This window comes from Coregonus clupeaformis, chromosome 33, assembly GCF_020615455.1.
Source record: "Coregonus clupeaformis isolate EN_2021a chromosome 33, ASM2061545v1, whole genome shotgun sequence".
NCBI lineage: Eukaryota > Metazoa > Chordata > Actinopteri > Salmoniformes > Salmonidae > Coregonus > Coregonus clupeaformis.
The window spans coordinates 22,837,606-22,862,404 of NC_059224.1; the positions used below are offsets into that span (position 1 = coordinate 22,837,606).

A 24,799-nucleotide genomic window follows, 5' to 3' on the forward strand; every position below is an offset into this window, starting at 1 on the left:
TCAGAACTGGGAACACTACAAAAAGCAAAAACTAGAGCACAGGAAACATGGGAACACGCTGAAAGGACTTGACGGGACAAGACGAACTGGAGGTATAAATACACATGAGGTAATGGCAGACACCTGGTGGGAGTTGGAGACAATCACAAGACAGGTGAAACAGATTAGGGTGTGACACAGCTGTTGTACAATATGATACAAAACTTAATTTTGACTGCACTGGACCTTTAAGCAAAGTGATGACAATGCTGAGAGCGAAAGAAAGCGCGAGAGAGAAAGCGGAAGAGATGGGAGGGAGAAAGATAGGGTTAAGTTTAGGATGACCACTGTGGTTGAGGAGAACTAGCTAGGCCAAAGCATACACTGTGCTCTGAGTATCAGGGCCTAACCCAATAAAAAGGTTAAGGTTAAAGGTCAGAGGTTACTGGCGAGGGCTGGAGAAATCTGTTAGGGTCCGGTCTACAGGTAACAGTTGAGAGGTCAGGGTTAGTGGTCAGGGCTTATAGTCAGATGGTTGTCTCACCTCAGCCGGATGGTCGAAGTGTTCATTGAGTGTACGGGCCAACTCCTGAGCTGACAGGTTTATAGAGAGCAGAGTGAATCCCTTGATGTCAGCAAACAGGATACTGTGGAGGAGAGAGGAGACAGGGAGAGTAGAGCGAAAGAAAGAAGAAGTGAGAGGGAGTTACAGGGGGTGGTAAGGAGAGAGACAGAGATGGTAGGAGAGAGGGATAGGAAGACAATGTATAAATAATATATAAATTGGTCATTTAGCAGATGCTCTTATCCAGAGATGATGTCCACCAAGACGTGCAGTGCTGAGGTGAGCAAGCCAGCACACATGGCCCAGACATAGCCGCGGGAAGTAGGGGTGCTGAGGGTGCTTCAGCACCCCCTGAAGAATCAGAATTAAAAATAATAATAATTAGAAGAAAAAAAAGAAATCACAAAAGGAGTGCACTGGGCCTTTAATAAGCAAACCGATATAGCCGTCTGCAGTGCAGGCACCCCTGTCAATGAAATAAATTGCAGCACCCTCACCCTCTCACTACTCACTCACTACTTCCCGCGGCTATGGGCCCAGAGCAGGGGTAGTGAGAGCAGAGTAGACATGGCGAACAGCATGAACAGCACGTACCATGAAGGGTCCAGCCCGTGTGGTCTGGGACAGCCTGCTAGCCAGACCAGCGTAGCGCAGCCACTGAGGAGACATGGAGTCCTTACAAGTCAGAACCAGGACACACAGCACTACGGACACTCCCATGAATAACCCCGGCGGGGTTCAGACCGAGGGCCCTGACCATAGTGATAAGCTTGGAGGACACTATGATGTTGAAGGCTGAGCTGTAGTCAATGAACAGCATTCTTACATAGGTATTCCACTTGTCCAGATAGGATAGGGCAGTGTGCATTGCGATGACGATTGTGTCATCCGTGGATCTGTTGGGGCGGTACCCAAATTGTGGGTCTAGAGAAGGGCTAGGCAACCCTGTTCCTGGAGTGCCGCAAGTACTGCAGGATTTTGTTCTAACTAGGCAACACACATGGCCAACTGAGCTAGTTGATCAGTTCAGTGATTGCCTAAATTCAACACACCTGGTCTTCCAGGACCAGGATTGCCTATCCCTGGTCTAGGATGTTGGGTAAGGTGGAGGTGATATGATCCTTAATTAGCCTCTCAAAGCACTTCATGATGACAGAAGTGAGTGCTACGGGGCGATAGTCATTTAGTTCAGTTACCTTTGCTTTATTGGGTACAGGAACAATGGTGGACATCTTGAAGCAAGTGGGGACAACAGACTGGGATAGGGAGAGATTGAACATGTCTGTAAACACTCCAGCCAGCTGCCCTTACAAAAACAGATTGCAGTTTTGAAACTGCAGTAAAAGTGCAGTAACTGTAGTCGACTGTGATATTTTGGACACAGAGATTGCAAAATTAATGCAGTAAAAAAAACTTTATTATTTTGGCCGAAGTATTTGCATTATACTGCACTCCGACTGCTATCTTTTTTCATAAGGGTGGTCTTCACATGCTATGAGGACGCGCCTAGAGATGCCATCTGGGCCAGCAGTCTTGCGAGGGTTAACACGCTTAAATGCCTTACATAGGTCATGGAGAATCATAGTCCTCGTGAGTGGCAGTGGTAATAATACAGTATAAGCAGTGAGATATACCTAATTGGCCAAACCTATTTGTATTTCAGCGGTACAGTACAAACCACTAATGTCAGGGGTGCAAACGTTCTCCCCTGCTCTTCTCCATCTTCTGCTCTCCTTCTGCAGGTGCACACCTCTTCCAAAACACACACAGTTTGCTCTACAAGGAAAAGCAAGTCTATTTTCATTTTCATTACTCTTATTAGCATAAAAAATGTATTCTATAAACATTTCAGTACAAAATGTGGAAAAATAAATATATGAACCACGAAACAGTTAAACAGCGCCATCACTACAGTCTGGGCAACATCATACCTTGTATTAAGAAGTTGTAGTACTGTTTACCTTTTTAATACATATCAATCAGACTATTTTCTTTAAATACGATTTGACACAAATAGGAAGTGAAAATCATGGTTGTGATGAAGAAACTGGAGTGACAAAAAGCCAAGCCACATACAGTTGCCTATTCTGCACTGGAGGACTATAGACAGTTGCCTATTCTGCACTGGAGGACTATAGACAGTTGCCTATTCTGCACTGGAGGACTATAGACAGTTGCCTATTCTGCACTGGAGGACTATAGACAGTTGCCTATTCTGCACTGGAGGACTATAGACAGTTGCCTATTCTGCACTGGATGACTATAGACAGTTGCCTATTCTGCACTGGAGGACTATAGACAGTTGCCTATTCTGCACTGGAGGACTATAGACAGTTGTTTATTCTTTAATACTAGGCAGACAAAATGTCCAGGTTGTATGCCAAGGCGACATCATGTGGCTATGTTGAAATAGGTCACAGAATGCAAGTTTGACATATCTTTGACACTAATTTATAATTACACCAATCTTTGAGTCTGGATACATAATAGTTTCCATGGTAGTTTTCATTTGAACGCTCCCTAAACATCACAGTGAATGAGAAGACATAGGAGAGCAGCGCTTCTTTGGTTATAGTTAATCCATGAGGTGCTCTTTGATCATGGGATGAAATACTATAGAACAAAAATAAGTTGATGCTGGACAGTAAACAAACTTCCAGAAGTAATCAAGGCACTCCTGTAGTGGAGAAATTTAAAATATTTTAATGTTTTACAGCTTATGCATGGGAAGAATAAAGAACCTACCAATGCGTTGCGACTACAACAGCCTTCATCAGGGTGACTGACCATTCACAGTGAATGACCTGAGTAGTGTACAAACACCAGCAGGTTATATAAGTTGTTGTGCAGTGAATTGTGTGAGGTAAAGTAAGCTCAATGAGGTTACACTCATTGACAGAACCAAATAAAATCATCTTCAGGGCAAAGCCACGTTAATAGAGTGATGCTGAGACTCAGATTTTTCCAAAGTTAAACAAACCATACAACTCTATGCACAAGGACGACTTTTGACAATTTCCACAGAAAATGTAACAAAAACACATTTAATTGAAGAACAGTGTTACCATAGAAATGCCCTTCACCACAATGTGTAGCGAAATACACTTGGGTGTTTATCACTACACAGATCAAACAATGTATTTAAACAATGTGTTCTCTCGATTAACAATCATATTATACATCGTAATAAAAACATTACAAATTGTGTATAGTTTACAAAAATGTATGCACTACTTTACACTAAATTAATCCAGCGATTGAACGTCTATGATACAAAATAGGTTGCACAGTTCATCTCGGTACAGTGATTATGAAGTGAGGCATTTATTATTATGGCTTAGAGGTCTGGACTCTAATCGAACATGTAAACTGCAGAGTTTTTTACATCATTATGTAAATACAGTGTACTCCGCTTACAGTGAATACTTACAGTAAATCAACCACTTACAGTAATCAAATGTCCTGCACGGATAAGATTTCTATAAGAGTAGTGCACTGTGTTGGCCTCAGTCAGGTAAGAAATAAACATGAAAACACATGTAACAAATATCTACTGTATATGTAGATATGGTAATAAAAAAGCAATTAGCATCCTAACGGGGATTGTTTAAACTCAGTGGAACTAAGATTGACAGTAGATCCTCCTGGTCGAATCAAGACAGAGTTTTGTGGGCCAAAGAGAAAGTCCTCTGGATAATGTTTAATGTGACACCCAATGTGTCCCTTGAACCGACCCAACAAAATACCTACTTTAGCCCCTGGGGTACTTGGTCCCATGTTCTGTACAGTTGTCTCCTCACGAGAATCACTACATACAGTATCTCATACAGTATATCTTCTCTCTCTCTCTGAGGATCAACCAGCTAATCCACCACTGTGGTGTTTCAAGTCAGTGCTGGACGACTCATGACATAGGAAGTCCTGACCCCCTAAACAGGAAGTGCTCAGTCAGTCTGAACTCTGACCTCCTTTGTTGGTCTCTCTAGAATCTTCTGTTAGCACTGTCCGCTGCTGGGGGCCATGCTGAACAACACTCTGTTGGCCTCTCTCTGCTTCTCCTTCTGCCTGGACTGTACCAGACCAAACACCACCGCTGCCAGGGTGTTCCTGCCCTCCGATCGCCCCCCTGACCGTCCCCAAGTCCTGTTACTGGCCCTTTGGGCGTGACTGCTGTTGATGAAGTAAGTCCGGACCTTCCCCTGCCGCTCGCTCACCTACAATAACACAAAAAACCTGATTAGAAAGCGATATCCTAATTTTCTGAATTCCTCTTGAAGTGTATAGTACTATATACTATAGCCCCATAGGGCTCTGGACAACAGCAGTGCACAATGTGGGGTATAGGGTATCATTTGAGAGATATACATATTCTGGATCCTCACCCCCTTGATGTAGATCTGTCCTCTCAGCTCCAGGACGAAGCCCCAGGCAGCCAGGATCCCGCGTGTGGCCTCGGGCACCTGGATGCGGCCACTCACGCCTGTGCTGTCCATGCGGCTCGACAGGTTCACCGTCGTCCCCCAGATGTCATATTGAGGCTTGGTTGCGCCGATCACCCCGGCAACCACAGGCCCATGAGCGATGCCTGAGTGGTGGTTAGAAATAAACGTGGAGAGGCTTGATTGGATGAGTATTGACTTAGTAAAAGTTTTAAGCTTATTACAGTGTAATCAGTATTTACCCAGCTAGCACATTTGGTTCCTTGGAAGTTGTGGGAACATATGTTTTTGGTTTCACATTGGTTGAGGGAATGAATCCATACGTTTCCTGACTGGTAAAACTGAACGTTTTTTTTAAACGTTCCGAGAGCAGAAGTGAACATTTCGCCTGTTCTGGGAACATTTATTTTTAGGTTGCAGGGAGGTCCTGGGAACGTTTTACTCTGGTTCCTTGAAATGTTTTCTCTGAGGTTTTATTAACGCTCTGAAGGTTTTAGTAACTTCCTTAAAACTTTCACTGAATGTTTCAATAAGACTTTTAATAACACTGTTAGCTTATTTTGTGTTAACTTTCTTAAACTACAAACACAGATAGGACACATGGAAATTAATTCCTTAGGCATTAATCACACAAACACATACATTTTTTATCATGACACGGCATCAGTGAGATTCGACCCTATAATCTTTGGTTCTCTATCCATGGAATTAGTCCACTGCGCCATCAGGATGGAACTAGCAAGCCATGTTTTTTACACATACAAAGCTGTTAATTTTAAAACCCATTTCAAAAGGAAACAAACACTCATTAAGATCAGTTATGGCCAATTAGTGGGCGCGGACAACACACTTGAACACACTTAACAAGATAGAGGATAGAGAAAGTTTTGTTGACAGAATGTATATATTTTAAAATAAAATTCTTAGAACGTTCTCTGAACATTACTCAACTTGTCTTGTGGTTTTTATGGAAAGTTTTCTTTTTCTTGGAACAATTTGAGAACATGACTTTAAATAGAACCATGAGGAAACCTGTAGGAAACGTTATGCTGAAGTACTGAAATTCCCACAGAAGAACACTGTTTCTTTACGTTCACTGAACTATTTGAGAACATACTCAATGTCAAACCAGTTGAAGAACGTTCTTAGAACATTACCAAAATTGAAATTAAATTTAACCATATTTGAAACCTTTAGGAAACTTCCTTAAATGTGCTGAGAATGTTCCAAAGCTAAGCAACTATCCTGCACCATTCCCAGAAAGGTGTGGGAAGGTTGTGTGCAAAAATAACCATAGGACAACCACGCTCTCACCAAGCTCTAAGAAGCATATGGTTCTCAGAATGTTAGTGCTAGCTGGCTATTGTGTGAGAGAGAATGCCATCTTGACTGATCTACTGTATCATCTCAAACAGAGAGAACAACCATCTGATTGATCATTATTGAGCATCATAAAACATGTAGTTTAGGCCCATATGTCTGCGTAGGTCTGTCTGAGCATAGTCTCTCTGTGTATAGTCTCTGTTGTTGTCTCTTACCCACACGGAGCTGGAAGCTGTTGTGAGATTTTTTGTTGATCTCTCTCAGGGTCTCCTGCATGGCCAAGGCAAACAGGACCAACTCACTCAGGTGGTGCCACCCATTCACACGTCCATGGGACTGCGACTTTGAATGTGCGTGTGTGTGTGTGTGTGTGTGTGAGGGAGGGAGGTTCGTGAGAAAGACAGGATAGAAAGAACAAGAGGACAGCAATAAGGAAAATAAATTTTTCGGTAAGTCCCTTCTCTACTTTTCCTGAGGCAACCCCTCTTTGAAGAGTTATGATGACACATCCAAAAATGTATGTTTGGTTTGGTACCCAGATGACTAAAGGATGTTGCAGTACCTGTCTGTCTGGAGATAAGCCAGATGCTGCCATGTAACAGCTGCCGATGGTCTTGATCTTCTCAATGTCATGAAAATAGAACTCCTCCAACAGCTAGTGTGAAGAGAGAGAAGGAGTAGGGAGGGAAAGAAAGACGGAAAAGACAAAGTGAGTGAGAATGAAAGAAAGACAGTGAGGAAGCTCAACTCATAATTTTTTTTTTTACTTAAACAAAAAATTAGGACTTGACTAGATAAAAACCTGTTCATATACACCTCCAAGAAGAACATGCCGCCTTTTATTTTATTATATTTTTTACATTTTCTGACAAGCAAGCACTTAGATATGGTCATTTTCACGTTTTCATAGAATGTTTGGGAATGAGTAAGGCATTTGTGAAAATTCTATAGCAATATATAGTGGGAAAGCGGCCATGCGTTTGGACAATTAATAGACACTGCAGTAAATAAAACCTAATAATAACATGTCAGTCTTGTCCAGGACCGGACTCTAGACAGACAGACCGGTGCGCCATAGCCAATCAGAGCTACAGTAGGCCTACATGCAAATAAGCCATTTGCCACACGGGCCAGCCATCATTGACTTTGAACTGGACTGTGTGTTTACAGACAGTAGCAACAGCGCAACTTTAGACCATTAGAAAGCATTCACCAAAAGCCACAAATACACCTGAATGGATTTCTGCAAATGTGTAAATACCACAGGAGTCCTCTTACATTTGGGAACTTTACAGTCCTATTGATCAAACAACCATGAACAGGTAGGCTATCTCTCCCTAGATCAACAACTAATGTTAGCCAGAGCGAGATGAGCTAAACTCTAACGAGAAAAGAGCAGATAAACCCTCTCAAACTTTTCAACTTGTAGTTGTCCGTCAGAATTGCAATGATAAACGATGGGGAATAGTAGCCTGCTCGCCCTTCTGCAGCTTGCCTGCCAATGCATGCTTGTTCCAACCCACGTTTTGAAAACTGAATGGGAACTGCCTGCCAAATACATTTAATTGACAACTAAGAAATATGCATGCTAACTGTGGATAACAGTCCTTCAAGTTCAGCATTACATTTTTACATTTTAGTCATTTAGCAGACGCTCTTATCCAGAGCGACTTACAGTTAGTGAATACATATATATATATATATATATATTTTTTATACTGGCCCCCCGTGGGAATCGAACCCACAACCCTGGCGTTGCAAACACCATGCTCTATCAACTGAGCTACATCCCTGCCGGCCATTCCCTCCCCTACCCTGGACCAGCATTGTGCCGCCACCCATGAGTCTCCCGGTCGCGGCCGGCTGCAACAGAGCCTGGATTCGAACCAGGATCTCTAGTAGCACAGTTAGCACTGCGATGCAGTGCCTTAGACCACTGCGCCACTCAGGAGACTGATAGCTAGCTAGCTAGCAAAGCGATTCACATTTCATGCTAGTTAACCAAATAACACCTGCATCTCCAGCTGTAGCCACCGAAAAACGATACGATGGGGAAAAAGTAGTCCACTCCTCCAATGACATGACATCCTCCCAGCAGCTAGCTAGCTAGTTAACGTTAGGCTTTGTGTTTTTAGCTTGCAAAATAAATAGCTACATAAATAGGTACGCTAGTCTATAAACCACGTTATGACTGACTTGTGATCATTGACCTTGCTAGTTTGATTGTATTGACATTCCCAGCTTTAATTACATTTGTACGTTTTTGTCCAAAATATTAAATCATTGAAACTCAAACAGTGCATCCCGAATGGGTGGAGGCAGCAAACAATGTACCAGGCCAGCTGTGATTTACATCCTGATAGCAATTTTTTTGGGACCAAGACATGTATTGGTGAATTATGTTAATCATGCATTGAACTGCATTTTGAGTAAAATAGGACAGATTTTTAAATATTTTGTAGCGTAAACTGGGAATTTGATATTTTTGACTGATATTATGATTGTCTGTATATTTCATATCTGCAAAGTAGTTAAAACGCTGTCAGTTCCACTTTTATTTGTTGGGATGGAAAGTGAGAAAAAATATCTGGTGTTCCAACACATTGCAAAACTCTGCCTGGGCCGTACCCCCTCCTCGTCTCACCCTCACCTCGTCAAAGTCAGCGATGATCTCGTTGAGCAGTCGGAGGCTGTCGACCCCCTCGTGTTTGATCTCCTTCTTCTCATAGTAGTCGGTGAACCCTGCGACTGAGGCAAACATCACCCCCACCTCCTCATAGGACTGGGAGTACAGCTCCTGAAGAAGGGAGAGAGGACACACATTGAGAAGTTAATATGAACTTGATTGTTTAATAGGCATTTCCTTTAACCTATCTGATCTGTGATGTGAAGAGACCTGAGGATAGGTTCCCTGGTCCCAGATGTGTTTGTGCGGTCTTGCCAAAACATGACTATAGGTGTTGACAAGGCAACACAAACAGATCTGGGACCAGGCTAATGGACATGTGCAAGGGATTGTTTTGGAATCAGGATATTCAGTAGCCTATACAGTGTCATGGCGTTTTCTGTACCTCGTTGTTCCTGCCCCTCTCCAGGAAGTGTCTTGCGACGTGCGATGGCAGGATGTTGTTCAGCAGATACCCGTTGTGCTCCCGCAGCTCCCTCATGTCCTCCACTTCCTGCTGAGCCTGCAGACGCCATAGGAAGTCCAGCCTCGCTGTCGCCTCCCACTTGATGACAAGGAACAGCCAATCACAAATAGACTTTACTTTACTGAGGGATGATGGTGACTCAATAAACTTGAATAAGTTACGGACACATCAGTTGCAGCTACATAACTGCTTAACACAATAAGATGCCTCGGGGAGCGCTACTGAAATAAAAGGTAAGGACTGTTGTGTGTTACTGTACTTGTCTTCCATTGTAGAACACAGCAACAACAAACATGGTCATGAGGAGGATGGAGATGCCCTTCCTCCTGAGGTAGTGAGACCTGTGTGTGTGTGACACACGAAGGAAGAGACAGAAAGATTAGAATTTGAGTGATAAAATCAACCAAGTGTTCAATTGGTAATGGACAACTCATAGCCAAATCCCACACAATATTGATTTAGAGTGTAGGGAGATACCTAGTCAGTTGCACAAGTGAAATGTGTCTCCTGTATTTAACCCAACCCCTCTTAATCAACATCAATAGCGCACAGGGAGCAGTTGTTGTTGGTGGTTTACTGCCTTGCTCAAGGGTAGAATGGCAGATTTTTCCACCTTGCCGGCTCTGGGATTTTAACCAGCAACCTCTCGGTTACTGGCCCAACGCGCTTAACCGCTAGGCTACCTGCCGCGTGATATTTGTTATATGTTATTCCCACGGGGGGCCAGTATGAAAAATGTATGCACTCACTAACTGTAAGTCGCTCTGGATAAGAGCGTCTGCTAAATGACTAAAATGTAAATGTAAAATGTTATTTGTTATACTTTATATGTGATATTTGTATGTGTGATATTTGTGTGTGTGCGTACCTGTGCAGGAGGAGGTCCTGCTCTTGCTGGTTGACATAAAGGATGTGGAATGCCACCTGTATAAAGTAGGAGTAGACAGCCACCACCAATAGCAGCACAGCTAGCTTCAACAGAGAACTCAGCCTGAGGAACACCGCACATGTCACCATGGCTATCACCCCACTCAGCACAAAAAACTGTAGAACACAGGAGAGAGAGGGAGAGAGGGAGGGAGAGCGAGAGAGAGAGGGAGGGAGGGAGAGCGAGAGAGAGAGGGACGGAGGGAGGGAGAGAGAGAGAGAGGGACGGACGGAGGGAGGGAGGGAGGGAAGGGAGGGAGGGGGGAGAGAGAGGAAGGGACAGTGTTATTTATTGTCTTAAATGGATGCATGTGTATGTCTAGTGAATCTTCAACAGATAATATATTAGAGAGGAGGGGTTGAGAAATGTGTATGATCACACTGTGATAAATCCACACGCCACAATCCACATTTGTCTCTCAGAGAAGTCTGTCTTACCTCTGGGTAGGTGCAGGCAGTGAGAATCCATTGGCTGGGTGTGTCTGTATCTGTGCTGGCCCTGTCTGTCCCCTGCCCCTCTGCTATAGCAGAGTCCCTCAGAATGCACCACACCTGGACCAGAGCAGACAGAGAGAGGAGTGAAGCAGGACAGTCAACTACACAACACCATCCTCATGTCCTACTGGACCTCAAATCAGACACATGATGGAAACAATCAGTAGAATTCATGGGGTTTCTCATTTTCACCAGAAGAGTTTGACGGTGCAGGAGTGAAGCACGGACATTGAGTAATGCAGCTCATGATAAGAAAGGAGTAAAACTCTCAGTCCTTCCAGTACTCACCATACATATCTTTCTAAACTCTATTGGTGCTAATTATATCTTTCTATGATACGTTGATACCAGGCCATCGATTTATTCATACTTATTTTGTTCATAAATGCAGTTTCATTGAAAATCCAGTCTGGAAATGACTGAATTTAAATGAAATGGACCCCAAACCTGGCTGGTACTCACCATGTCGGTGGAGGCCAGGCCGAAGTTGATAGCGATGGCAGTGAGGGTGAGGAGGTTGCGGGCGCTGTTGTTCTCATGGAACCAGCAGCAGAGCTGTAGTAGCGCCGGAGGGGCCTGCTTAAACTCCTCAGCCAAAGCCATCAGCAGCAGCAACATATAGGCCAGCAGGAAGAGAGAGAACTGGAGCACTGCCGGGTACGGCCTACAGAGAGGAGAGAGAGAGAGGAGAGAGGGATGAGAATAGTGAAGAAGGAGGTAAAATAGGGAGGAAAGAATGAGTAGTTGGTTGAAGACAAAGTGGTTAAGGAGAGCCTGAGATAAGGGGGAGATTGGGGGGGAATTAAGAGAGATGGATGGGTGATGGGAGGAGGGGTGCACTCTTAGAAAGAAAGTTGCTATGTTAAACCTAAAAGGGTTCATTGGCTGTCCCCATAGGATAACCCTTTGAAGAACCCTTTTGAGTTCCATGTAGAACCCTTTCCACAGAGGGTTCTACATGGAACCCAAAAGAGTTCTACCTGGAACCAAAAAGGGTTCTACCTGGAACCAAAAAGGGTTCTCCTATGGGGACAGCTGAAGAACCCTTTTGGAACTCTTTTTTCTTAGAGTGTACAGAAGAATGATGGAAAGGGTACTGGTATGTAGGATAGAATGAAAAGGACAAGAGGGAGACATGTTTCCTATCTAGATTATCCTGATTATTTAGAACACAATCCAAATCCAATCCTATTGGCTCAAAGAAACTGCTTAGACACAGAGTTAAAGCTGTGATTGGCCAGTGGGTGCTGTCTGTCTACCTGGGGGCGGGGATGAGGGCCTGGACAGCCATGAGGAAGAGGAGCATGATGAAGGAGCAGATCAGGTTGGAGTTGAACATCTCGTCTCTCATCTGGGAAAACTGAGACACAGAGGAAAAACATTATGAAAGCACATTGTGATCCGTACCATTTAATACAAGCTGCCATTTGCTACAAGTGCAATGCTACAATTAACTGATATCAACTACCTACAAATAGTATAGGTCTAACGAAATGGCATAGGCCTACTTGCACCCACTCTACCATCATCACATCCCCCTCTCTTGTATGCATACTTTATGGCTCTCTGGCTTACCTTTATCACCTTACCCCCTACCTAGTGCCCTTAAAACCATCCCCCCTCCCTCCTCCCGCCTTACCTTGTCCTCGATGTTAGCGTCTTTAAACACCAGCGTGACCGGGGTGATGTGCTCCTTGCGCATGCGCTCGCTGCTGCGCAACTCGATGGCGTGCTCGATCCGCTTGTTGATCTCCTTGGAGGCTGATTGCCGTGATGATGAGTTTGGCAGCTGCGCCAGGGAGCCATTGGTGAAGGAGGCCAGGATCTGTGAGATCAGAGGTGAAAGGTCAGAAGTCAGGAATAAGATTGCCAGCCTTTATACCGATAACTTTTAGCAACTACTCAAGAAAAACTAGTGAGAGAAAGTGATAGTGGGATTCTCCAAATTCTCCTCCTACACAGTTCATGTCGATGATATTCCCAAAGGGCAGCTCCGTATTCCAGGTCTGGCTGGATATCTGGGTTTTGGTGGGCTCAGGGGCCACTGGGGTGGGCCCGGGCCCATCCTCCTTGTGGCAGATGAGGAAAGTGTCGATGTTGTGTTTCTTCAGGAACTCATTCCTCTCATGGCCATGGCCGTCCTCTGTCTTGTAGTTCCCCTCCAGACTGTCCAGAGTTGCCCGGGAGATGTGGATCCGGCTGGGGAAGGAGACGGGGCGACATCACACCAATAAACATGATGGTAGAGTGGATTGGTGCAAGTAAGCCAATGCTATTTAGATAGCAGATAAGTTGATTTCACAGTTTGGACTTTTGGTACACATGTTAAAGCTGATATCCATATAAGATGAAAAAGCGCTACCTAGTCGCCCCAGGCACATTTGTTATTGTTTTTGTTTTGTTTTTTAAATGGGGCAGAGAAGCATCCTGCACCTGTTCTATCATGCATGCAATGATGTGCAAGTGGGAAAAAACGGTGTTCATTGTTTGAAGTAATATCTTTGTTGTTCGCAAACAGATGTGGCATTTTCATCGCTACGGAATCCAGTTTAAGGCCCAATGCAGCCGTTTTTATATCAATATTAAATCATTTCTGTGTAACAAGTACCTTACTGTAATAGTTTTCCTTTTAGCTTTTTAGCTCAAAACTTTTTCTCAAGCAATAATTTTGCTAGGACTGTCTGGAAGTGGTCTGAGTGGGGAGCGGAAAACTGAAAACTAGCTATTATTCAGTGGTGGAAAAAGTACCCAATTGTCATACTTGAGTAAAAGTAAAGATACCTTAATAGAAAATGTGAAAATCACCCAGTAAAATACTACTTGAGTAAAAGCCTAAAAGTATTTGGTTTTAAACATACTTAAGTATCAAAAGTAACAGTAAAAGTATAAATAATTTCAAATCCCTTATATTAAGCAAACCAGATGGCACAATTATTATTATTAATTTATTTTTATGGATAGCCAGGGGCACATTCCAACACTCAGACATTATTTACATACGAAGCATTTGTGTTTAGTGAGTCCGCCAGATCAGAGGCAGTAGAGACGACCAGGGATGTTCAATTGATAAGTGCGGAATTTGACCATTTTCCTTTCTTGCTAAGCATTCAAAATGTAACGAGTACTTTTGGGTGTCAGGGAAAATGTACATTATTTTCTTTAGGAATGTAGTGAAGTAAAAGTAAAAGTTGTAAAAAAATATAAATAGTAAACCAAAGTACAGATACCCCAAAAAATGACTTAAGTAGTATTTTAAAGTATTTTAACTTAAGTACTTTACACCACTGCTGATATTGTCAGAGAGGTTTGGAACTTCCTTTGTTATTGGTCTATTAACTAATTTACCGCCTGGCGATGTCACCAGACAAGCCGAAACTCCACCCATGCAAAACCTGCTGAAGGTTCTGTGTAGATTGTATTTTCAATCAGCAACTATCAGGAAATAAAACATTTTACACTGTTAGTTTCATCAGCTGTTGTACAATATGATACAAAACAAAGAAAAACGTAATTTTGACTACACCTTTAAACAAAGTGATGAATGCTTAGCTAATGAACATGTAGCTAGATGTATTCTGGGGGAGGGGATGGGGGTGTCAGTGTCACCAACCCAGGGATGCCCCCTGCCTCCAGCATGTTGGCGATGCCCACGTCCCAGGACCACACATCAAACTGCCACTTCTGCAGCCCCAGAACCCCACACAACACCGAGCCAGAGTGGATCCCAATCCGCATGTCCATGTCATGGTTCAGCTGCTTCCGCACGGACCTGGAATAGCAAGACACACAGGTCAGTAGTACAGCTGGATAAACTGATTCTGTGTGAGATCTAGGTGGCTGATTTTATAATGCAGATCTGATCAGGCGATAGGACTGACCGTATGGTGCTGATCATAGCCAGGCCCATCTCAACACAGTAGCGAGCATGTGCACGCTGAGGCTCTGGGACCCCTGACACACAGTAGTAACAATCCCCCAGGATCTTTATCCTCATACAGTGGTGCTCCTGTGGTGAGTGGAGAGGAAGAGAGAGAGAGACAGAGAGAGAAAGAGAGAGAGAGAGACAGAGACAGAGTGAGAAAGGGGCAGGGACAGAAAGAGAGAGAGACCAAGGGAGAGAGGGGAGGAAGAAGGAAGGGAGAGAGAAGGAGAGTTGGAGGGTAGAAGGGAGGGAGAGAGAGAGAAGGAGAGCGGGAGGGTAGAAGGGAGGGTGAGAGAAGGAGAGCGGGGGGTAGAAGGGAGGGAGAGAGAAGGAGAGGAAAGAAGATAAAGGTTAGGATCACCAGTTTGGCATTTGGCAATGAGGAGAGCTAGCTAAGCCCCAGTATACTGTCCTTTCAGTCAAAAGGGTTAAAGGTCAGAGGTTAGGGTCAGGGTTTAGGTGACGTGTGTGGGCCAGAGAAAGCGGTTAGGGTCAGGGCTACATGTAAAAGAGGTGAGGTAAGAGGTCAGGGTTCAAGGGTCAGAGTCTAAGGTATGTGGGTTAGTGTGAGAGGTTAGGGTTAAGGGTTAGTGGTCAGGGTTTATACTATAGTGTTATAGGATTCTCTCACCTCAGCCAGATGGTCAAAGCGCCCAAAGAGCTCGTTGAGTGTGCGGACCAACTCCTGGGCTGACAGGTTCATTGAGAGCAGTGTGAAGCCCTTAATGTCAGCAAACAGGATACTGTGGAGGAGAGAGGGTTCTCACTTATAAGTTGCACAAGTTGTGATATGGGGACCAGAATGGGTCAATTAAATGTCTGCAAATTAAATACTGTAGTATTTACTATATTTTAAATAAATAGTGTTTTTGCAGACATTACTGTAGTATTTACTACAGTGTTTTTTGTGGATAATACTGTAGTATTTACTATAGTTTCTACAACATTCTATAGTAAGTACTACACATGATCGAGGGGAACTACAGTGTGTAGTATAGTATTCTACAGTATACTACAGTTAAATATAGAATTCTATAGTAGGTACTGTAGTATACTATAGTAAACTGTAGTATTTTTTAATGTGGGACCAAAATCACAAGTGTTCTCATGAACATACATAGCGCATCGATAAGTAATCATAACGAATAATCAGACTGTGTGAGTTGATAAAACGGTATATATTTTCTGTATCCTTTCCTCGGTTTTCTCTGCCATATTATTGTACTAATCCATTCTGTCATTAAATCACTCTGAAAAGTGTTGTCCATGTGCTATAGACACTATTGCCTGGAAATCAGTGTGTGTGTGTGTGTGTGTGTATGTGTGCACGAGTGGGTGTACCTGACATCTTTGTACTGGTGGATGTAGATCTTGTGGAACTCCTGGGGAACGAGCTCATCCTCCAAAGCACTCATGTCTGCGATCATCTCCAAGGCAACAAAGCGAGGCAGGATTGACAGCACAAGACGCTCCTGTTGGGAAATACACAGACCCTCTGTCACTCTCCCTCCTCTGCTGTCTTCATAATACAGTTAGTCTTCTTCCTCATCAGTCCTAATAATACAGCCGTGTCATGTCAATGCAACTGTATATCCTCACACACCCAGTCCTTACATATATTTCCAGTTGAGAATAAAATACAGAATCTTTCATTAAACACATTGTGTTGAATTTGCATGTGAATGTAATGTAGATAAGGCATAACCAGAGTGAACATAGACTTGTTGCAAATGAAAAATGAGACGGGTAAATGCAGTTACTATAAAGGGCTGTTAGTGAGAATGAATACGCTTGCATCAGAACTAAAATGTAACAATCAAGTTTGAAACTGCCCCCCACAAATCTTGCTACTAATCACTAACAGTGTCACTTACCACTCTTACAAGGGTGATGTCACTAATACACTACTCATTATTTCACATGCCAATGTTGACATTTTGAACAATAAGATTGTCTACTTGGAAGGGAAGGTAGGTAGGTACCTGTCTCTGGTTCTCCTGCTCCAGTTTGAGGCGCCCCTCGATGCAGCGACGGGTCTCCAGGAAGGCCTGTCTCTGGGCGCGGTCCGTCAGGTAGTGGATGAAAAGGCCAGCTGTGTTCATACCCAAGTACAGCAGTCCTGTGGCCAACACCTGGAGGGAGGAGAGGAAGAGAGGAGGAGGAGGAGGAGGTTAGACTGGGACAATAGCCCTGTGGCCAACACCTGGTGCTAGTAGGAGAGGAGAGGAGAGGAGAGGAGAGGAGAGGAGAGGAGAGGAGAGGAGAGGAGAGGAGAGGAGAGGAGAGGAGAGGAGAGGAGAGGAGAGGAGAGGAGAGGAGGGGTTAGATGTTTAAAGCAGCCCTATGGCCAACACATGGAGAGGAGAATAAGAATGGAGGAGAGGAAGAGGAGAGTTGTACAGTAGTACTGTAGTGGATGGGCTACAAGCTGCTTATAGCTATCACATGGGACGGGATTCTCAATAGGGACAGGACTCACTATAGAACAGCAGAGAGCAGCAACGTCACATCCTTGGGTTTAACATGTGATGCTATGCAGGGAGAGGTCTTTCACAAGCTCATGTGTGGTTTTTTGGTCTCCTGTGTATTATATTCTCAATCTCTATCTCGAGCTTTTAACCATGAAAATAAATGAATACATTATGGACATGTGCTGCTAGGGCCATAGATATAGAACTGATATGTTGTTTATGGCTGGGGCATTTCAGACAGGGAGTATCCCGATACAAACAATCCTCCTCACCTCCCTCTGCAATTCGCTCACCTTTCTCAGCAGTTCTGCATCATTGTAGTGATGGATGATCTCCACCAGGAGTTCTAGTGCTGAGGTGAGTGAGCCGGCGCACATGGCCCAGAGCAGGGGTAGTGGGAGCAGTGTGTAGGTGGCGAACAGCGTGAACAGCACGTACCATGAAGGGTCCCTCTCCAGCCCGTAGGCCAGGCCGCCCAGCACCTGTGTGGTCTGGGACAGCCAGCTAGCCAGACCAGCGTAGCGCAGCCACTGAGGAGACATGGAGTCCTTACAAGTCAGAACCAGGACACACAGCACTACGGACACTCCCATGAATAAACCCGTCAGCCAACCACGCAGTGCGTCCGTGGAGGCCTCGGGCACCAGCGCCAGGTACAGGACCAGGATGTGTAGTTTGGCCACGGCGTCGATGACGTTGGTGACAGCCAGTGAGGTGCGTCGTTGGTGGGAGGAGTGTTGCTGGTAGAGCGTCTCCAGGTCGCGGGACTTGAAGGTGTGTCGTAGCGTGGGCAAGTACACGCCACGCACCATGGGGCCCCAGCGCATGAAGAAATCAGCATCGCTGGAGCAGTCGCCGTGGGAGCCGCTGTGGTGGGTGCTGGTGGAGCTGCGCTCGTAGTGGGGGTGGACGCGGGAGACCGAGGAGCGGCGTTTAGTGGCCCCTCGTGAGGCCTTGCTGCGGATCTGGCGGTTGATCTCGTCGATGTAGGTGTCGGTGGCGAAGATTTTACGCGCTGGCTCCACCCCTACCTATCAAAGACATAGACAAAGACACACAGATTAAAAGTCAACACTGTACTGTACAGTGTGATTGATATTATATAAATCAATTGTTTTTCTCATCCCATTTTCATGACTACTAATCTGAGATGAGTTTCTGAAAATGTGAGAGTAACATGATGTAAAGTCATCAAGTCCCACCTGCCCCTTTGGTTAAAATAATGAAGACTCTACTAGACACACTACTTTCACCTTACCTATTAGTGGTCAAGAGGAAAAGGAGACAAATTAAATCAAAATGTATTTGTCACATGCGCCGAATACAACAGGTAGACCTTACCGTGAAATGCTTACTTACAAGCACTTAACCAACAATGCAGTTCAAGAAATAGAGTTAAGAAAATAAAAATAAAAAGTAACTCAATAAAATATAAAATTACATAACAATAACGAGGCTATATACAGGGGGTACTGGTACAGAGTCAATGTGCGGGGGTACAGGTTAGTCGAGGTAGTTTGTACAGTTTAGGTCGGAAGTTTACATACACTTAGGTTGGAGTCATTAAAACTAGTTTTTCAACCACTCCACACATTTCTTGTTAACAAACTATAGTTTTGGCAAGTCGATTAGGACATCTTCTTTGTGCATGACACAAGTCATTTTTCCAACAATTGTTTACAGACAGATAATTTCACTTATAATTCACTGTATCACAATTCCATTGGGTCAGAAGTTTACATACACTAAGTTGACTGTGCCTTTAAACAACTTGGAAAATTCCAGAAAATGATGTCATGGCTTTAGAAGCTTCTGATAGGCTAATTGACATCATTTGAGTCAATTGGAGGTGTACCTGTGGATGTATTTCAAGGCCTACCTTCAAACTCAGTGCCTCTTTGCTTGACATCATGGGAAAATCTTAAGAAATCAGCCAACACCTCAGAAAAAAGATTGTACACCTCCACAAGTCTGGTTCATCCTTGGGAGCAATTTCCAAATGCCTGAAGGTATCATGTTCATCTGTACAAACATTAGTACGCAAGTATAAACACCATGGGACCACGCAGCCATCATACCGCTCAGGAATGAGATGTGTTCTGTCTCCTAGAGATGAACATACTTTGGTGCGAAAAGTGCAAATCAATCCCAGAACAACAGCAAAGGACCTTGTGAAGATGCTGGAGGAAACAGGTACAAAAGTATCTATATCCACAGTAAAACAAGTCCTATATCGACATAACCTGAAAGGCCGCTCAGCAAAGACGAAGCCACTACTCCAAAACCGCCATAAAAAAGCCAACCGTGAAGCACGGGGGTGGCAGCATCATGCTGTGGAGGTGATTTGCTGCAGGAGGGACTGGTGCACTTCACAAAATAGATGGCATCATGAGGAAGGAAAATTATGTGGATATATTGAAGCAACATCTCAAGATATCAGTCAGGAAGTTAAAGCTTGGTCGCAAATGGGTCTTCCAAATGGACAATGACCCCAAGCATTCTTCCAAAGTTGTGGCAAAATGGCTTAAGGACAACAAAGTCAAGGTATTGGAGTGGCCATCACAAAGCCCTGACCTCAAACCTATAGAACATTTGTGGGCAGAACTGAAAAAGCGTGTGTGAGCAAGGAGGCCTATAAACCCGACTCAGTTATACCAGCTCTGTCAGGAGGAATGGGCCGAAATTCACCCAACTTATTGTGGGAAGCTTGTGGAAGGCTACCCGAAATGTTTGACCCAAGTTAAACCATTTAAAGGCAATGCTACCAAATACTAATTGAGTGTATGTAAACTTCTGACCCACTGGGAATGTGATGAAAAAAATAAAAGCTGAAATAAATCATTCTCTACTATTATTCTGACATTTCACAATCTTAAAATAAAGTGGAGATCCTAACTGACCTAAGACAGGGAATTTTTACTAGGATTAAATGTCAGGAATTGTGAAAAACTGAGTTTAAATGTATTTGGCTAAGGTGTATGTACATTTCCGACTTCAACTGTTCATGTAGGTTGGGGTAAAGTGACTATGCATAGATAATAAAAAGTGAGTAGCAGCAGTGTAAAAACAATGTAAATAGTCTGCGTGGCCATTTTATTAATTGTTCAGCAGTCTTATAGCTTGGGAGTAGAAGCTGTTAAGGAGCCTTTTGGACCTAGACTTGGCGCTCCGGTACCGCTTGCCATGCGGTAGCAGAGAGAACAGTCTATGACATGGGTGACTGGAGTCTTAGACATTTTTTGGGCCTTCCTCTGACACCGCCTAGTATATAGGTTCTGGATGGCAGGAAGCTTAGCCCCAGTGATGTACTGGGCCGTACACACTACCCTCTGTAGCGCCTTACGGTCGGATGCCGAGCAGTAGCCATACCAGGCGGTGATGCAACCGGACAGGATGCTCTCGATGGTGCAGCTGTATAACTTTTTGAGAATCTGGGGACCCATGCCAAATCTTTTCAGTCTCCTGAGGGGGAAAAGGTGTTGTCGTGCCCTCTTCACGACTGTCTTGGTGTGTTTGGACCATGATAGTTTGTTGGTGATGTGGCCATCAAGGAACTTGAAACTCTCAACAAGCTCCACTACAGCCCCGTCAATGTTAATGGGGGCCTCCTTTTCCTGTAGTCCACGATCATCTCCTTTGTCTTGCTCACATTGAGGGAGAGGTTGTTGTCCTGGCACCACACTGCCAGGTCTCTGACCTCCTCCCTATAGGCTGTCTCATCGTTGTCGGTGATCAGGCCTATCACTGTTGTGTCATCAGCAAACTTAATGATGGTGTTGGAGTCGAGCTTGGCCACGCAGTTGTGGGTGAACAGGGATTACAGGACTAAGCACGCACCCCTGAGGGGCCCCGGTGTTGAGGATCAGCGTGGCAGATGTGTTGTTGCCTACCCTTACCACCTGGGGGCGGCCCGTCAGGAAGTCCAGGATCCAGTTGCAGAGGGAGGTGATTAGTCCCAGGGTCCTTAGCTTAGTGATGAGCTTTGTGGGCACTATGGTGTTGAACGCTGAGCTGTAGTCAATGCACAGCATTTTCACATAGGTGTTCCTTTTGTCCTGGTGGGAAAGGGCAGTGTGGAGTGCGATTGAGATTGTGTCATCTGTGGATCTGTTGGGGCGGTATGCGAATTGGAGTGGGTCTAGGGTTTCCGGAAGGAAGGAAGCAAGGAATGTGGACAGCATACTCTTAGAAAAAAGGGTTCAGAAAGGGTCTTCGGCTGTCCCCATAGAATAACCCTTTTTGGTTCCAGGTAGAACCCTTTTGGGTTCCATTGGTTCTAAACAAAAAGGGTTCTCCTATGGGGACAGCCGAATAACCATTTTAGGTCCTAGATAGCACCATTTATTCTAAGAGTGTATAGTTAAGACGTGGCTAACACTTCTCATAGTGTAGGAGGAGAGCTGATTTGGACGTGTCACATAAGTTCACCTGCTCATTTATCTCCTGTTGGCTGATGATGTGTTTGATGGCATTCTGCCACATCAGCTGTTTGCGCCGCAGCCCGGGGGACAGGTGCGTGGTGATGCATGACGGCTCCCGAAGCATGGGCTGCACCGCCGACTTCTCCGCAAAGGTCACCATGATGACCCCCAAGAGACCCGACCTCCACCCTCGGAGTTGTCAGGAGGTCTGGGGTGTTCCTCCTCTCAGCTCACGAGGGGACAGGAGTCAGGGAAGGGTGGGGCTGCATCGCCTGAGGAGAGTGGAGAGGGGAGAAGGTGGTAGGGGACAGGGGAGGAAGTGTGGTAGCAGTTAATAAGGTGGAGCCAATTCCATTTCAGAAAATTATTCAAAGTGTAGGTGCAGGGTCAATCTAATCTGATGGTCATTAATGTTATATTTTATAGCAAAACAATCTTCTTTCAGTCCTGAAAAAAATTAGAGCATGATGCCCAAGAAAACAAATACTCTCCAAAGGTCTTGACTAATTTGAATATTCTATATTCATACTAATCTGGATCCTCTGCTGCCTGCTGCTTCCATCTACCAAAGTTCCAACAGTCACAACTCAACATGGTCTGTGCTCTGACATCGAGGCCTGGACCACGCATTAGAGACAGGTCCTGAGCTGGTTGCCAGATTTAGACCTGAGCTTGTTACTACTGAAGAGATGCTATAAACTCCTGCCTGGGCTCCTTCTGGCACGTGGCTGCTCTCCCACGGCCCACTGTCACTACTCTGATCCCCATGGTGAGGGTAGAAATCGAACACATAGAACAGATACAACACTCTGTGGCATGGGAAACATTATACAAACACTGGGAGCAATGATTGATGATTCCCACTCTATATGTCACGTTCGCTTACAGACGGGACGGACCAAGGCGCAGCGTGATATGCCTACATGTTTATTTAAAGGAATAAACAACCGACAAAACGAAACGTGAAGTCCAAGGCAGCACAACACAACATACCTTAACTGGAACAAGATCCCACAACCCACTAGTGCCAATAGGCTGCCTAAGTATGGTCCCCAATCAGAGACAACGAGCTACAGCTGCCTCTGATTGGGAACCACACCGGCCAACATAGATCTACACGATCTAGATCTAAACATAGAAAATGCAACACAGAACATACTACACAGAAAATACACACCCTGACTCAACAAATACGAGTCCCCAGAGTCAGGGCGTGACACTATAGGTTATATTTCTATAGCAAGATTGCTAGTTTGTCTGGTTGGCAGATTGCCATCACTAGTGTAAACAAATACTTTTTTATTTTATTTTACATGTATATAAATATAACATATTTATATTAGTTAGTTCAGCAAATCAAGGGCTTTTGAGGTGCAACTTTGAAAGATAAACTTACGTATACTGTACATACCGTACAACCACCTGAACCGAAAGAGTAATTAACATGGACAGAGACAGATGGACAGTTACCTTTCCCCACTACTCTCTAAAGGCCTCTGCGATAAAAACTTAAAGTATGAAAACATTGCAGCAGACAGGCACACCACTTACCTGGATCATTGTTGTTGTTGATGTGTACTGTATCCACTCCTCACTTATTCTAGGATAAATTGCCATAGCAGCTCCTCAACCTCAAGACAGTTCACCCTCTCATAATCCACTTCTGCTTCTTTGATTTGTACCTGATTCCACCTCTGCGTTTTTTCGTCCAGTTTGAAGCAAACCTCCAAAGATGAAGGAGAGACAGGACCAAACCACACCCCTTTGGGATGGGATTCGGATGCCAGATAGAGTGGCCTGAAAGGGAAACAGAGATAGAGAAATCTAGCCAGGAATAGTAGAACGGTTACCAGTTGGTTGGCTCACCACCTGTAGAGGGAGAGTCAAAAGGATTGTCACAGAGCAAAGCCCCATGAGTGGAGTGACAGACCAAAGAGGATTACTTAGTCAGCAGCAGTCACTGCCAGACTGGGCCCACATCACCGGCCCCCAGGACAACCTCGTCAGCATGGACTGACTGGTCTCTGTGGATAGAGTAAGCTACATCAACCATATAATTTCACTTTCCATTAACAAGACAGACATTCCATTTGGCATTCATTCCATTTGGACATTGTAATTGAAAGCAATGCTCTATGATATGTGGTTTGATGTTTACCTCTCAGAATTGTGGCTCTTTTTATGAGTCACTGTGAACATACTGAACATACTGTCAGGCCTATTATTTCATGGGGTGCCAAACTGGTCATTACCTCTGGTCCACAGGAGGATGGTGAGGGGAGGACAGCTCATAGCAATGGCTGGAATGGACTAAATGGAATGGTATCAAACACATGGAAACCATGGAAACCATGAGTTTGAACCCATTCCAAAGATCTGTTCGAGACATTGCTATGAGCCTGTCCTCCCCAATTAAGGTGCCACCAGCTACCTGTGCTCTGGTCCTACCAAACTACTCAGCTGTTACACAGGGCCTCGGCAAGCTAGAGGGAGATAGAGAATGAATAAAGAGATAACACAAAATGAGAGAGATAGTGGTGAGGATTTGCAGGGCTGAGTGTCAGCAGGGCTGGGGCATTGTTTGCAATAAGCTGGCTAAAGTCTCGGAGACTCAACTTGCTAATTGTGTACAGGCAACTCATGGAGCCAAGCAGTGACCTAATGAAGGTCCATCTGTCCCCAGCACCTCTCTGACCTGAACCATCCCTAAAAGCGCTTTGAGTCCCACGCTCTCATCTGAGATATTGTGGCGCTTCCAAACCCTCTTAAACATAGTGTGTTTGAACTACAGACTACTGTTGGATGTTGGAACCATTAGCGTGTGCGATTGATGGAGGCTGAGCTAGCGTGGTGTTTGTGAGACAAGGGCAGATCCAGAAAACGGTTCTTCTCACTAAAATGTTTGTAAAGTTCTAATGGTTTTTAGCTACAAACTATTACTATGAGAAGTTGAGACTCTCATGAACATGCACATGTAATCTGTTTTGCTCTATGACGCTCACAAGCCGCACAGGAGTCGTTAGAAGGTAAGGGTTCGTCTACATAGAGGATTATACACAATTATTGCATTGTGATCGTCCCTGATGTTTTCCTGAGCTTTCCTAT

At 44.5% G+C, this 24,799-nt stretch overlaps 1 protein-coding gene across 2 annotated transcripts; it reads right to left on the reverse strand.

Annotated features, from left to right (window-relative positions):
• Window positions 1-3,258: 3,258 nt before the first annotated feature.
• Window positions 3,259-23,568, reverse strand: si:dkey-206f10.1 (adenylate cyclase type 8). Of its 2 annotated transcripts, none has more exons than XM_041860394.2 (21): window positions 23,246-23,568; window positions 21,702-21,966; window positions 17,567-18,304; window positions 16,785-16,934; window positions 16,144-16,274; window positions 15,434-15,545; window positions 14,759-14,886; window positions 14,491-14,649; window positions 12,839-13,079; window positions 12,520-12,705; window positions 12,140-12,240; window positions 11,343-11,544; window positions 10,824-10,937; window positions 10,327-10,502; window positions 9,718-9,799; window positions 9,378-9,536; window positions 8,957-9,103; window positions 6,869-6,961; window positions 6,522-6,642; window positions 4,927-5,129; window positions 3,259-4,758 (listed from the first exon to the last, which is right to left on the reverse strand). In XM_041860394.2, exons 2-21 carry the CDS (start codon window positions 21,852-21,854, stop codon window positions 4,540-4,542), a joined length of 3,615 nt encoding a protein of 1,204 aa, XP_041716328.2. In that variant the 5' UTR covers window positions 21,855-21,966; window positions 23,246-23,568; the 3' UTR covers window positions 3,259-4,539. The 2 variants fall into 2 exon arrangements, with proteins under 2 accessions (XP_041716328.2, XP_041716327.2); XM_041860393.2 differs by having other exon boundaries at window positions 6,522-6,648.
• Window positions 23,569-24,799: the final 1,231 nt, after the last annotated feature.

What these genes read in the sequence shown, in the direction of transcription:
- si:dkey-206f10.1 (XM_041860393.2), bottom strand. Translation starts at nt 21,854, where the DNA reads ATGGTGACCTTTGCGGAGAAGTCGGCGGTGCAGCCCATGCTTCGGGAG. An exon ending in CAGCTTCCAGCTCCGTGTGG is followed by an intron (nt 5,130 to 6,521) that starts GTAAGAGACAAC and finishes ACCACCACTCAG; the next exon opens with GCATCGCTCATGGGCCTGTG. An exon ending in GACAGATCTACATCAAGGGG is followed by an intron (nt 4,759 to 4,926) that starts GTGAGGATCCAG and finishes GTGTTATTGTAG; the next exon opens with GTGAGCGAGCGGCAGGGGAA.